The 12933-nt window shown below is 59.0% G+C and overlaps 1 protein-coding gene across 6 annotated transcripts in view; it reads right to left on the bottom strand.

The window, feature by feature from the left end:
• Positions 1–610: 610 nt before the first annotated feature.
• Positions 611–12933, bottom strand: part of Rara (retinoic acid receptor alpha) — a 36927-nt gene continuing 24604 nt past the window's right edge. For 5 of the 6 annotated variants that reach the window (XM_048365575.1, XM_048365577.1, XM_048365580.1 and 2 more), the window contains 7 exons: positions 8730–8878; positions 7350–7491; positions 5236–5396; positions 4872–5048; positions 3342–3546; positions 2538–2696; positions 611–2130 (listed from right to left, as the gene is read on the bottom strand). In XM_048365575.1, the coding sequence (XP_048221532.1) occupies positions 1913–2130; positions 2538–2696; positions 3342–3546; positions 4872–5048; positions 5236–5396; positions 7350–7491; positions 8730–8878 (1211 nt within the window). In that variant the 3' untranslated portion in view covers positions 611–1912. Of the gene's footprint in view, positions 2131–2537; positions 2697–3341; positions 3547–4871; positions 5049–5235; positions 5397–7349; positions 7521–7658; positions 7741–8729; positions 8879–12933 lie in introns of those variants that run through there. The other variant, XM_048365579.1, reaches the window with a different exon arrangement.

Raw genomic sequence — 12933 nt, 5'->3', positions numbered from 1 at the left:
ACTGGGGGAAAAAAACAAACAACACTTGGGTTGAGGTAAAAACTGGAAGGGAAGGGATGACATTGTCCAAAAAAAAAAAAAATGCTTTTCACCTGACATGTATCTGTAACTCCTCCATTGCATTACCCAGGAGAGGGACGGGAAGGGGTTGCTCTTAGGGAGCGAGTGTTGGTGTCTCATGCCACCCAACCCTGACCTTGCCACTGCTGTCATGAAGAGCACAAGCTCCGGCCACTCCCCAAGTTGAGCTCCTCTGACACTAAGCGGCCAGCTGACCCCCAAAGCTGGGAGCTCTGACAGCCAGGGGCTGACACCCTCCCTGCCTGGAGTTCCCAGAGGCACAGCCGCTCCCCTCTCCAGGCCCCTCTCCTTGCCTGGTCCCCCTGACAAGGCAGTGGAGACCTCCACAAAGCAGGGGCTCCAACTGGGACTCTCTTCCCACACCATCCCCTCTAAGACCCCCCCCACACTCAACACGAGAGAAGCATGAAGTGTTGGCAAGCCCTTGACCCCCGTACCTATCACGAAGGGCACAAGCCTGCCAGGGAGCACCCCAATATCAAGACCACCACCCAGATTTGGGCAGAGGCAGCAAGACACAAGACGCATATAGAATAAATAGAACTTTATTCTTTATCCAGTAGATCTTAGTGGAAAGCCCAACAGTAACAGGTGCACCAGCTCCGGGGATGAGACCCCAACCCCAGGGCCAGGAGGGCAGGGCAGAGCCAGCTCCCCCAGCCCAGGAATGCAGGGGCGAGGGGAGGGGACCCCCTGTAGGCCCGTCCTGCGGGGCAAGGAGGGGGCATGGGCTTAGGGCAAGAGGGCAGGCCAAGGAATGGAGGAACTCAGGCCAAGTGTGTTGCCATCTACTGTCGTGTATGTGTGTGTGTGTGTGTGTGTGTGTATGTGTGTGTGTGTGTGTGTGTGTCTAGGGGCCCCGTGGGGTGGGGTGCTGGTGGCTGTGAGGATGAGGGGGGGCAGCTTGGACTCCTTGGCCAGCCCCTTCACAGTGGGGCTGGGGGATTGGATGGTGTGGGCCCGGCGGGAGGGCAGCAACAAGCTCTCACCGGAGGGGCCCGGCCTGCTTCTTGGTGGGTGGAGGCAGGTTCCAAAGGCCCCTTTCCTTCCAGAAGCTGCTGCAGACACTGCCCACCCTCAGGGGGGAGGCGGGGAGGGGGCTGGCTTCTCTCCTCACACAGGAGGGGAAGACAGCCGTGGAAAGTTAGTACTTCACAGTATTAAAGAGAAAACTGAGGAGAAAAGGCTGAGGAGAGTGCAGGGGCACTGGGAGGTGTCGAGGGGAGCCCCAGGAGCCCCGCCCCTCCCCGGGACCCTCCCCCCAACTCTGGATCCAGTTCCCGCAACACACAGCAAAATTCCTTCAGTATAAATGTGCTTAAAATGAAAATTCTTATTAAAAAAATCAAAACAAAAAAAATTAAAATAAAAACAAAACCAGCGAGAATTAATACCTGGGGGGGGGGGTGTTGGTACTCAAGGTATGTACAGGGGAAGCTCCCCCACCCCAGCCACCCCTCTGTCACCAACCGAGGCAGGGGAAGGCCCCCCCAGCTGGGGAGCGATGGCTTATGAGTTCAGAGCATGGAGCGCCAGGTCCCGGCCGTTTGCTGGTGATGAAGATGTGGCCAGGCGGGCAGGCTCAGGCGGCCGGCCCAGGCCAGGTCCTCCCCGGGCTCCACCTCGCCCCCGGTGTCAGCCCGGCCAACTGCGGGAAGAGGGCAGTCCATCGCAAGGCCAGATCTCTGTCCACAGTCGCCGCCGCCGCCTCCTCCTGTGCCCAGTTCTGTCTGGGAGGATGGGCAGGGCCAGGGCTGGCTGGGGTCGCACGGTCGGTAGAAGGCAGAAAAAGCCGGGACGGGGTGAGGGCTGCGTCCATGTGGTGCAGTGGTCACGGGGAATGGGTGGCTGGGCTGCTTCTGTTGGAACTGGGGCTGAGGCTGGGGCTACAGCTGCCTGGCGGAGGGGCCAGGCCACCCCCGTCCCTTGTCCCACCCCCTGCCTGTCCGCTCAGAGTGTCCAAGCCCTCCGAGTTCTCCAGCATTTCCTGGATGAGAGGCGGCATGGAGCCTGGGATCTCCATCTTCAAGGTGATCACTCGCTCAGCCCCTGCAGGACAGAAGGAAGGACAGAAGGAAGGGCAGAGGTCAGTGCACCAGCTGGGCCCTGGCCCTGCCCACAAAGCCCCCCCCGGGAGAGAAGCTGGCGGTGGGGGACCAGTGGCACTCGCACTCGCGATGTGACCTGGCCCAGTTCTCAAGTCTCTACTCTGTGGCACTGGGACAAATGGCTGTGCCCTCCGGTCCGGGTGCACAATGCCTGCGGGTCTGGCCGTAGGTCGGTCCCTGGTGCTGGGTGCTGACCCTGCCCCCACTCCCAGCCCTGTTCAGTAATCTGTGCGTGTCAACATCCATGCAGACAGGCACAAAGATGTGGGTGCCAGCCCGGCTGTGGGGGGCCAGGCCCTGGGCGGGGGCAGTGGGTCTTAGGCCAGGGGTCAGGACCAGGAGACTCACCCTTAGCACTGATGCTTCTCAGGTCCGTGATCTTCATCAGCATCTTGGGGAACATGTGGGGGCGGCTGGGCCTCCGTTTCCGCACATACACCTTCAGCGCCTCCAGCAGCGGCTCTTGCAGCATGTCCACCCTTTCTGGCTGTTCTAGGTCCTGCCGATCTGGGGAGCACAGAGCCGCCCTCTGAGCAGGCAGGCCGGTTCACTCAGGAACACCAATGCACTCCCAGCCGTGGCCACTGGAGGGCGCACCTGCCCAGGCCACAGCAGGGCAGGCTGGCAGCTCCTGGGTGCCCCCAGGAAGGGCAAAGAGTAGAGGAGGCCCAGGCTGTCCCAAGCCCTCCCCTACAGGCCAGTTGGTAGGGATGGAGCCAGAACACAGGAAGCGCCCCCCTTGCAGAGACCCACAGGAAAGCGGAAGCCACTGGCTGGGTCTTAGTCTGGGCACACCCTGCCTTATTTACCCCTCCCCCCACCTTTATGGAGAGGCCACTATTGATTCATCAGACAGGAACAGATGCTCCAAGCCCAGCAACCTGCTCAAGGTCACACGGCCACCCAGGACTTGAACCTGGGTGGTCTGCCTCTCACTCTTGATCTAGGCACCTAGAAGAACGCGGCCCAGAAAGAGGGAGCCAGAGTTCAGGCCTTGGAGTGTGGCAGAAGCAGAAGCAGATACTGCGTCCTGGACTTCCATGTCCCCTCTGGAGGGAGACCTGACAGGTACGCTTCCTCTTCTTCTCAGAAGAGGGTCTGGGGTCTGCACTCCCACCCTGGGCCCGCACGCTGTGCCAGGCCCCTACTCACCTCCACAAATGAGGCAGATGGCACTGAGCAGCCCCGTCTCAGCATCGTCCATCTCCAGGGGTAGCAGCTGGTTGGCGAAGGCAAAGACCAGGTCGGTGAGGGGGCCGAAGCCAGCATTGTGCATCTGGGTCCGGTTCAGGGTCAGCCCGTCTGAGAAGGTCATGGTGTCTTGCTCAGGCGTGTACCGCGTGCAGATCCGCAGGATCTGGGTTCAGGGGGAGCACAAATCGGGGGCTCAGTCCCACCCATCCCTGGCACTCCAGCCCCCTTGCCTCCCCAGGGCCCCTGGCAGGCAGCCAGAAGACGGCTGTCCAGCAGGATTTTCTGCAGTGATGGAAAGGTTCTGTCTGCACAACCCACATGGTAGTCACCAGCCCCATGTGACTAGGAAGCACTTGAGATGTGGCTAATGCATCTGAGCAACTGAACTGAATCTAACTGTAATTAATTTAGGTTTAAATATAGTCACATGTGGTGAGCTGCGACGGTGCTGGGCAGCGCTGATCTAAGTCACTGAGCTGGCTCCATGCAGAGAATTCAGAGGGAAAGGAATTTCCAGGACGGAGCCCGATCAACGGGGCAGCAGCCTGAATCCCGGGAACTCAATCGTGCAGGTCACATCTGTGCGCGGCCTGGACCGCACAGTCCATACCTCCCATCCCTAGCTGCGTCTGGGAGGGAACATCCCTTCCCTTCTCATGGATGACAGAGGAGAAGGAAGTCCTCCTTCCAACCTACGCTTGGGCAGCTTGTACCACCGGGTACCCCCATCTATCGCTCAGGTCACCCTGGCAGCTCCGAGTGCCATACTGCCCCCTGAATCTAGCATGGCCTCAGGAAGCAGACCTTTCTCCTGTTCCTAGGGGAGGGATGACCTTTCACCTACCCCTATAAGAACCCAAGAGGTTGGGCCTGGGAAGGTGGTTTAGTGGTAGAGTGCTTGTCTCGCATGCATGAAGCCCTGGCTTTGATTCCTCAGCACCACATACACAGAAAAAGCCAGAAGTGGCGCTGTGGCTCAAGTGGTAGAGTGCTAGCCTTAAGCACAGATAAGCTCAGGGACAGTGACAGGCCCTGAGTTCAAGCTCCAGGATAAGCAAAAAAAAGAAAAAGAAAGAAAGAAAGAAAAAGAACCCAAGAGGTACTCCTTTGAGACATCCTCTTGGGGCCCCAGCAGGGAGGGGCCAGCCCGCCCCCACCCCTGAAGTTATCAGCTCTACATCTGGGGCCTCCACCAAGGGGAGAGGCTTTCAAGAGAGGGAGGAGGTATTGTGTCCACACATTCAGCAGTGGGACTGGCCAGGAGACTCTCATTACGGACTACATGGAGGGACGGACAGAGAGGGAGGGTGGCCAGGTAAACCCACGCACACATGGGTCAGATGAATGGACAGGTTGATGTGGGAGGAGGAAGACAGCTCTTTGGGTGCTGGGCACGGGGCTGGGTAGGTCCCAGCCAGATGCACAGGAAGGTCAGATCTATGGGAGCCAGGACGGGGCGGGGGCCGGGGGACGAGGGCGGACCCTCACCAGGATGTCCAGGCAGGCAGCCTTGAGGAGGGTAATCTGGTCAGCGATCGTGAGGGTGGTGAAGCCGGGCAGCTGCTTGGCAAACTCCACGGTCTTAATGATGCACTTGGTGGAGAGTTCACTGAACTTGTCCCAGAGGTCAATGTCCAGAGAGACACGTTGTTCTGAGCTGTTGTTCTGGGGGAGGGAGGGGAGTGAGCGCCTCCTCCACGGCACCCATCCTCAGCACCCATCCTCAGCCGGGTTCCAGCCCTCCACCCAGCCGCACTTCCTGAGAGCAGCTTGGCGGAAGGGGCAGAGGAGCCCGGGAGCCCCTGGCAGGGGCGAGGGGGGCAACATGGAGGCGGAGGGCCCTGCAGCGTACCGTAGTGTACTTGCCCAGCTGGCAGAGGGCGGGGAAGGTCTCCTGGTGCGCCTTGCGCACCTTCTCGATGAGCTCCCCCACCTCCGGCGTCAGCGTGTAGCTCTCCGAGCACTCGGGCTTTGGGGTCTCCTTCTTCTTCTTGTTCCGGTCGTTCCGCACCGCTGTGGAGGGCACAGGGCCGCTTAGAGAGCGGCTGCCACACTACCCCACGCAGGGCCCACCCCGGGCCCAGCCCCAGCAACTCCCGCCAGCCCTAGCGGCCAGCTGCTGACGTCACCTGGCTGCAAGTGGACATAGGCGCACGAGTGCGTGCGTGTACACACACACACAGGCGAGGTGCCACCATTCTCTAGCCTTCCATGGTCTCCTGGCTCCTATGCCAAGCCCTGCTGCAGGGACCTCATGATCCCAGCTGTGACCAGGCACACACACACGCACACACACACGCACGCACACACGCACGCACACACGCGCACACACGCGCACACACACACGCACACACACACGGCAGCACCCATCTCTCCAGCCCACATGCCCAGGGCCAGGGCTCAGGGCCTCTTGTGCCCCCACCTGCCGGCCAGGCAGCGCTCTCCCTGGGGGTCCCTGGGACCGGCACAGAGCAGCCTCTCTGGCAGGCAGGCAGGGACTAAGGGCTCCACAGCCCGAGAGAGTGGGGGGCCCACAGGAGAATCGCTCGGCCCATTAGCCGGGGAGCTGACAAATCACCAGGGGCGCTGAGCCGCACACACCACTCGGCTTTAAAGAAGCGATGGGGTCGTTACCAGCCGATTATCCCAGACACACAATCATTCACAGGGCCGTGGTGGCGGCTGCTGACGAGGGAGGAAAGCAGGGTGGGGGTTGGGGGGCCCAGGGAGGGGGCAGCAAGGGGGGGGGAGCTGGCATAATTTGGAGATCACTCATGTCGATTCTGCAAATTCAATAAAGTGCAGGGGAGAGGAGGGAGAGGGAGAGAGAGAGAGTGGGGGGATAATTTGGGAAGAGAAAATTGCAGCTGTGACAAGACGTTTATCATTCGGAAGCTTTAATTCTATTGAAATGGCAGCTGCTCAGCTCCAGGGCACAGAGCAGCAGGGAGAGGGGAAGGAGGGAGAGAAAGGGGGAGTTGGAAGGGAGAGGGGGTCCCCACCCTGGTCCCTCTGCAGTGAAGGGAAGGTGGCCCTGAAGGAGAAGGAGGTGACAGCCTGGCAGTGAAGGGTCCCAGGCCTTCAAGTCTCAAGTGGGGACTCTGCCTGGAGGAGGCACCACTTTCTAGACTCAGCCAGGGCAGGAGGGGGGGGCGGCCCATCCCCCTCCACCCTTCCTCCTGCACGATCATCCCCCAGCCCCCTCCCCACTTACTTCCCTTTTTCACTGCTCTCCCCACAAGGGGTAGGGGGTCCTGCCGCCCCTCCCCCACCCCATCCCCCAAGGCTCAGGCTCCATGGCAACGGCCACGCAGACAAGGAGGCGTCTGTCAGCGTCATTTATCTCTGACATCATCAATCACCAGTCACCACGGCAACACCCATGATTCAACACAAGAGGGTCTCCCTGTCCGGCCTCTCCCTCCCACCCTCTCTCTCTCTCATTCGGCCTCAGCTGAGCCCAACTGGAAGTCCCTGTTCCTCTGGGGAGCTGAGAAGCCCAATTCTCTCTTCTGACTCCAGGTCTCACGCTTACCCCAACAATGACTTCTGTCTCCTGGTGCCAGCCCATGAGCACATAAACACAAACCCTGTACCCTGCAGAGATCAGGTTCCTGCCCCCACCATGAAAGATGGATGCCCCATCCAAAGAGACTCAAGTGCACCACTGAGCCTTACCCCAAAGGCAAGCAAGGGCCTGGAAGAACGCTGTCCTGAGTGTGGATACACACACACACACACACGTGCCAGCACACACAGCCAGGCGTACACGTGGAATGGTCATGCCCACTGCGCTCAAGCACTGACCCACACCTGAACACCCAGCCAGACTCACAAACAGGCTCTTTGTAGCTACACACAAACCATCACCACAATGAACCCACACGTTCACACACGCGTGCACACACACGTCCACATAGCCCTGCCCCCCCCCCCAGCCCCACCTGGGGCAGGTGCGCCACTTACACTCCTTGGACATGCCCACTTCGAAGCACTTCTGCAGCCGGCAGTACTGGCAGCGGTTCCGGGTCACCTTGTTGATGATGCAGTTCTTGTCCCGGTGACACGTGTACACCATGTTCTTCTGGATGCTGCGGCGGAAGAAGCCCTGGATATAGAGGGGGGGAGTCAGGCCACCCACACACGGGCGCAGTGCCTGCCCTGCAGCCTCTGCCACAAGCCTGGGCCCAACACCTGTCCAGGCAGAGGCGGGAGGAGGACTGACCCAGGAGGACTCCTCAGAACCCAACAGGGCAGCCAGGAGTCTTCCTCCACCAAACATCCACCTACCCAATTCTTCCCTGCTAGGGGAAAGGCTGCCACAACACCAGAGGCTGAATGGGAGGGAAGCAGAGTTCTGGAACCCACGGCCCAGGACTCAGAATGCAGGAAGAGAAGACAGCAGGAAGAGGCCAGGAAGTCAGAGATGGAGAGGCAAGACACACACATTCACCCAGATACAGAGGCCAGGACCAGTCAAGACCCGGGGGGGGGGGGGGGGGCAGGGCTGGGAATGTAGCTTAGCGGTAGAGTGCTTGCCTAGTACCACATAAACAGAAAAGGCCAGAAGTGGTAGAGAGAGTGCTAGCCTTGAGCAAAAGAACAGTGGGACAGTGCCCAGGCCCTGAGGTCAAGTCCTAAGACTGACAGAAAAAAAAACCCAGTGGCATGTGGAAAGACAGAATAGCTAGGAATAAGCCAGTAAGAACCAGAGAGAATCTGCAGACAGGCAAAGGCTTTGCCCTTGACCTTCCTCTCACACCTAGAGACAGCTACCGGCTGAGAGGTGGCCCAGAGCCCCAGGCCCTGAGGCTGCACAGCTCCTAGGCGCCTGTGTCTGGAGCAAGAAACCGGAATGGAGCAGCAGCAAGGACACCAGGCCCAGAGCTGCAGGGAAGATGCAACTACATCTGCACCTGGGACCTAGCATGTGGGTGGGAATCTGGCAGAATGGGGGTGGGGGGGAGGCTGCCCTCCATGTCTGAAGGGGAGGCCAAGGCAGGGTGCCTGTCTCCCGCCAGGCCGCCACAGAGGACCTCTTGGGTCCCCAGCCAAGAGCCAGTCGGCCGCCAGCTCACCATGGCAACCTGGGCAGCGGTGGCAGAGCCTGTGTAAGCGCCTTGCCAGCTGGGAGATGGATTCAGAGACAGCTCAGGCAAGAGGGGACCCTCTAGTCTGGGGGTGCCCTGCTCACCTTTAGAGGAAGCTCCATGACAGACACCCCTCTTCCACAGCGGCTGCCAGCTCATACTTGAGGGCCGCCCCATACCCCAAGGGCATTCCCTGGAGCTGGCAGCAGGGACCCTTCATGTATCCAGTGGGGATTCTGATGACTCTGGGGCTCACCTTGCAGCCTTCGCAGGCGCTGACTCCATAGTGGTAGCCTGAGGATTTGTCTTGACAGACAAAGCAGGGTTTGTAGATGCGGGGGAGAGGGGGCGGCGAGGGCGGGCTGGGCACTATCTCTTCCGAACTGCTGCTCTGGGTCTCAATGGCTAGGAGAGAAGAGAGCAGAGGTCACCATCCTTTAGTACTGTGCCCACCCTAACTCCTGGCCTCACCCAGGAGCCTCTTCCACCTCAATACCGAGGGTAGCAGGATCCAACGTCTGGGCAGAGACAGTATTAGCAAAGTCTCCAACCAAACTTGGGAGAGGGAGGTTGCCCCTAACACCTCCAGTCCCCCATCATTCCTGCCTGCCCCCCTAGGACCCACCTACAACCTCAGAAGGATTGGGCTGAGTACCTGTTGGGCTAGCAGGGGGAGGGTCCCAGAGCCCTGGCGCCTGGGCACCTGGCCAGGGCTCTCCCAAGTTAGGAAGGAGTTAAGACGCGAAGAGGGAGGGAAGAGGACATAAGCTGGGGACAGAGGAAACTGGGGTCAACAGGATATTCAAAGGCGGCCACTCCCTCGCCCCTCGGCTTCCGCTCCCCCTTCCACCCTCTCTGCCAGCAACCACAGCCCCTCCTCCACCCAAACAATCCACTGGCCAACGCAGGGTCCAAGGCGGGGTGTGCGAAGAAGAACCACAAATGTGGAAGCAGAGAGGGACAGAGCAGGCAGGCCCTCCCTGAGATGCGTAGAGGGATCCCCTTTAAGACAAGAAGAGTCCCCCATGGCCCCCAGAAGCCCATCACTCCACCCCAGGTTGGGGGGGGGCAAGCACAAAGGGGGTCTGTTCCCATCAATGCTCTGTCTGTCTGGCCTCAATAGTATGTCCGGGTTACTACCCCCTCCTCTCCTGTGATTCAGCTCCAAGAGGGCAGCTAGGAGGGGTAACCTAGCCAGCAGGGGCAGTGCCCCCCCATGGCCCAGGCCTTCCTTCCTAGTGTTCACTCCATGCTCATCACCCAAGACTGACGGGGGATGGGGCGCGGGGGGAGTGTCTGTATCAAGAGCCTAGACAGCCGGACATTCCCAAGAGGCCACCCAGCATCCTTCTGAGGCCTGTGCCATATACACCAAGGCCAAGGAGGGGTGAGGGTGCCACCCTGACAGAGGCCGCTTCCTCACACACTCTGCACAGAAGCTGGCACTGAAAGGACCCCAGCACCTTCCAGATGAGAGTGGCCCCCAAGGTTAGGCACAGAGGTAGGAAGCTGAGGGACACTGGGGCCTAGCTGCAGGCTACCACCTGCCCCCTTACCTAAAAACACACCAGGGGCTACCAGGTAGCTGATGACATGGGACCAGGCACCTCTGGCTCCTAGTAGGGCCTGGGTACCACTTCCCTGGTCAACGGGCTGACCAGTGCTGCTGAAGTCTCAGGTCTCCTTCCCTACCCAGAAACCAGCCTGCAGCTAAGGGACAATCTATGCCTGTCCCCCCAACCCAGGTCTAACCAATTCTCCACTGACCTCCAGTTCTCCACTGCTTTCCCCCCCCTCATAGTGAGTTGCCCTGGCTTTCTCTCCCCCACCTCGCTCTCTTGGGGCCACGCAAGCAAGCAAATCAGACAGGCGGGGAAGGCCTAAGAACAGCTGTTGGGGGGTGGAGTTGGGGGGCCTGGGTGAGGCCAGGAGGCAGAGGGGTGAGTGACAAAGGAGTCCTTTGTTGCACTAACTTTTTTCCAAGATGTAAAAGCAGTAACAATAGACAATGGGGGGGGGGGGCTTCAAGGACAGGGAGGGTCTGGCCTCGAATTCTGGTTGGCATTCCAACAAGCAGAGGAAGAGGCATCGACCTCCTTTCCCCCTTCACTCATCCTTTGCCCTGGAACCCCAACAAGCCCCCACCTCTAAAGTGAACCAGTTGAAGAGAACTAGAGAGCTTAGGGGTACACCGGAAGGAGGGAAGACTCCAAGGAGGAGGAGGAGGAGCAGTAGCAGTTGGTTCTAAGATCAGAAGAGCAAAGGCCTATAGAAATTTAGAGCTAGGGCAAAGTCCAGACGGTATTTATGGCACTGAAAGAATGTCTTTTAAGGGCTGGCTTAGTATTAGTAGAGTGCTTGCCTTGCATGCATGAAGCCCTGGGTTTGATTCCTCGACACCACATAAATAGAAAAGGCCAGAATTGGCGCTGTAGCTCAAGTGGTAGAGTGCTAGCCTTGAGCAAAAAGAAGCCAGGGACAGTGCTCAGGCCCTGAATCCAAGGCCCAGGACTGGCAAAAAAAAAAAAAAAAAAAAAAAGTATTTTAAAACTGATTTTTGGGGAGGGGGAAGGCAGGGGAAAAATGAGGAAGGAGATAACAAGTTGAACAAGAAATGTACTCACTGCCTTACATATGAAACTGTAACCCCTCTGTACTTCACTTTGACAATAAAGGGAAAATTAAAAAAAAAAAAAAAAAACAACAACAACTGATTTGGCCAGGCACTGGTGGCTCATGCCTGTAATCATGGTTACTCACAAGGCTGAGATCTGAGGACTGAGGTTCAAAGCCAGCTTGGGCAGGAAAGTGTGTGAGACTCTTATCTCTAATTAACCACTGAAAAGTCAAATGTGAAGCTGTGGCTCCAAGTGGTGGAGCACTGGCCTTCAAGCAGAAAAGCTCAGCGACAGTGCCTGCCCAGAACCCATGTTCAAGCCCCATGACTGACAAGAAAACTACAAAAAAAAAAAAAAAACACTGATTTTTTTTTAAGCATTCAACTACAAACTGAGTTTTGACAGGATAGGGGAGATCTGACTTTGGACTGACTGAGGCCTCTTTCTGGGTCAAACCCCTCCTTACCTTAGCCCCTGGCCACCTTTGAAGGTGTAACACAGTCTGCATCCACAATCACAGCATACCCAAACCTATCACCCAGGTAAGGTAGCTTGGAGGTTGCCTGCTCTGTGCTTTGAACGCAGAACCTGTGGCCCAGGCCCCACCTCCCCAGGCCTGGGGTCCCTCTCAGCCTCTGAAAGAGGGAAATCGCAGCTATAAACTCAGCACAGACAGGGGAGGGGATGCACCAGGGGAAGTATCACCCTGCCCCTCCCCCTCCACATGGGCTCCGTCCCTGAGGCCCCCAGCCACAAACCTCCCCTTTTCCAGAAGGACTCAAGCTGCAGAAGGACCACACCTTCTCAGCTCAAAGTTCTAGATCCCCAGCGAGGGCTGGCAGAGGCCCAGGAAGCCCTGCATCCCCTCTCGCAGCCCAGGCCGGCCGGGTGCCTCTCCTCTGCTCCCCCTCCTGGGCGGGTGCTCAGTGCTCCGGAGTCCCCACGCCCCAGAGCTGTTCGCAACCTCGCGCAACGGGCCAGTTTCCTGGAGGAGATCAGCAGGAAATCAGCCGGGCCCCAAGCCAGTGGCTGCTCCCCTCCCAATCCAGCTGGCGCCCGCTCCTCCGCAGCCCCTGGGGAAGCTGGGGAGGGGGCACAGGGCCCTCTCCACTGTCATTCCTCCCAGGGGTAGCTGGGGGGGGGGAGGATCACCCTGCCGCGGGGGAGGGGGGAGGGCAGAAGAAGCCCACAGGCTGCCTGATAAGCATCTCTCCCCTCCCCCCACTACGGGCATCCACGTGCTTCACATTCTTGGACGTCTGGGAGCGGGTGGAGGCGTAAGTGGCTGAGAATGGTGGGGGACAGATGGGGAGCTACATCCTGTGCACCCCTTGTCCTCTAGTGCACCAAAATGGGGACCGTGGGAGGGAGACAAGATCCCGGGGGCCTTGCAGCCCCACAGGTCCTCCCACAGCCAACATGCTCTCTTGCTATCGGTGGTAGAAGCCCACGGCAATAGGGAATTCTCCAGGAGGGGCTGGAAGGCACCTCCAATTACCAGAGAACGCCCATGCCCCAAGGGGCTCCTTTCAAGACAGACACGGGCCCTCACGCCAGGCCTAGTGGCCACCCTCAGACTTCAGATCCTTCCTATTGGCCTCAGAGAAAGTCATGGATGCTGGGTGGAGGTGGACACACCCCCAACCTACTGGGGGAACTGTGAGCCAGGGCCCCCATCTCTCTATTCTCCACCCCAGGCCAGGTGTGTGTCCAGGTCTCTACTTTCCCAGTTCCTGTGTGGCTAGGGGCTAAGAGAAGCACCCCATGGGCCGCTGGCCCTCTCACAGCGATCCTCCCCACCACCCCCGTTCTGGGCCAGGAAGAGCTGAGCTGTCCTGTGGG

The sequence above is a fragment of the Perognathus longimembris genome, chromosome 17 (genome assembly GCF_023159225.1).
Source record: "Perognathus longimembris pacificus isolate PPM17 chromosome 17, ASM2315922v1, whole genome shotgun sequence".
Taxonomy (NCBI): Eukaryota; Metazoa; Chordata; class Mammalia; order Rodentia; family Heteromyidae; genus Perognathus; species Perognathus longimembris.
This window is presented reverse-complemented; position numbering and strand designations above follow the sequence as displayed.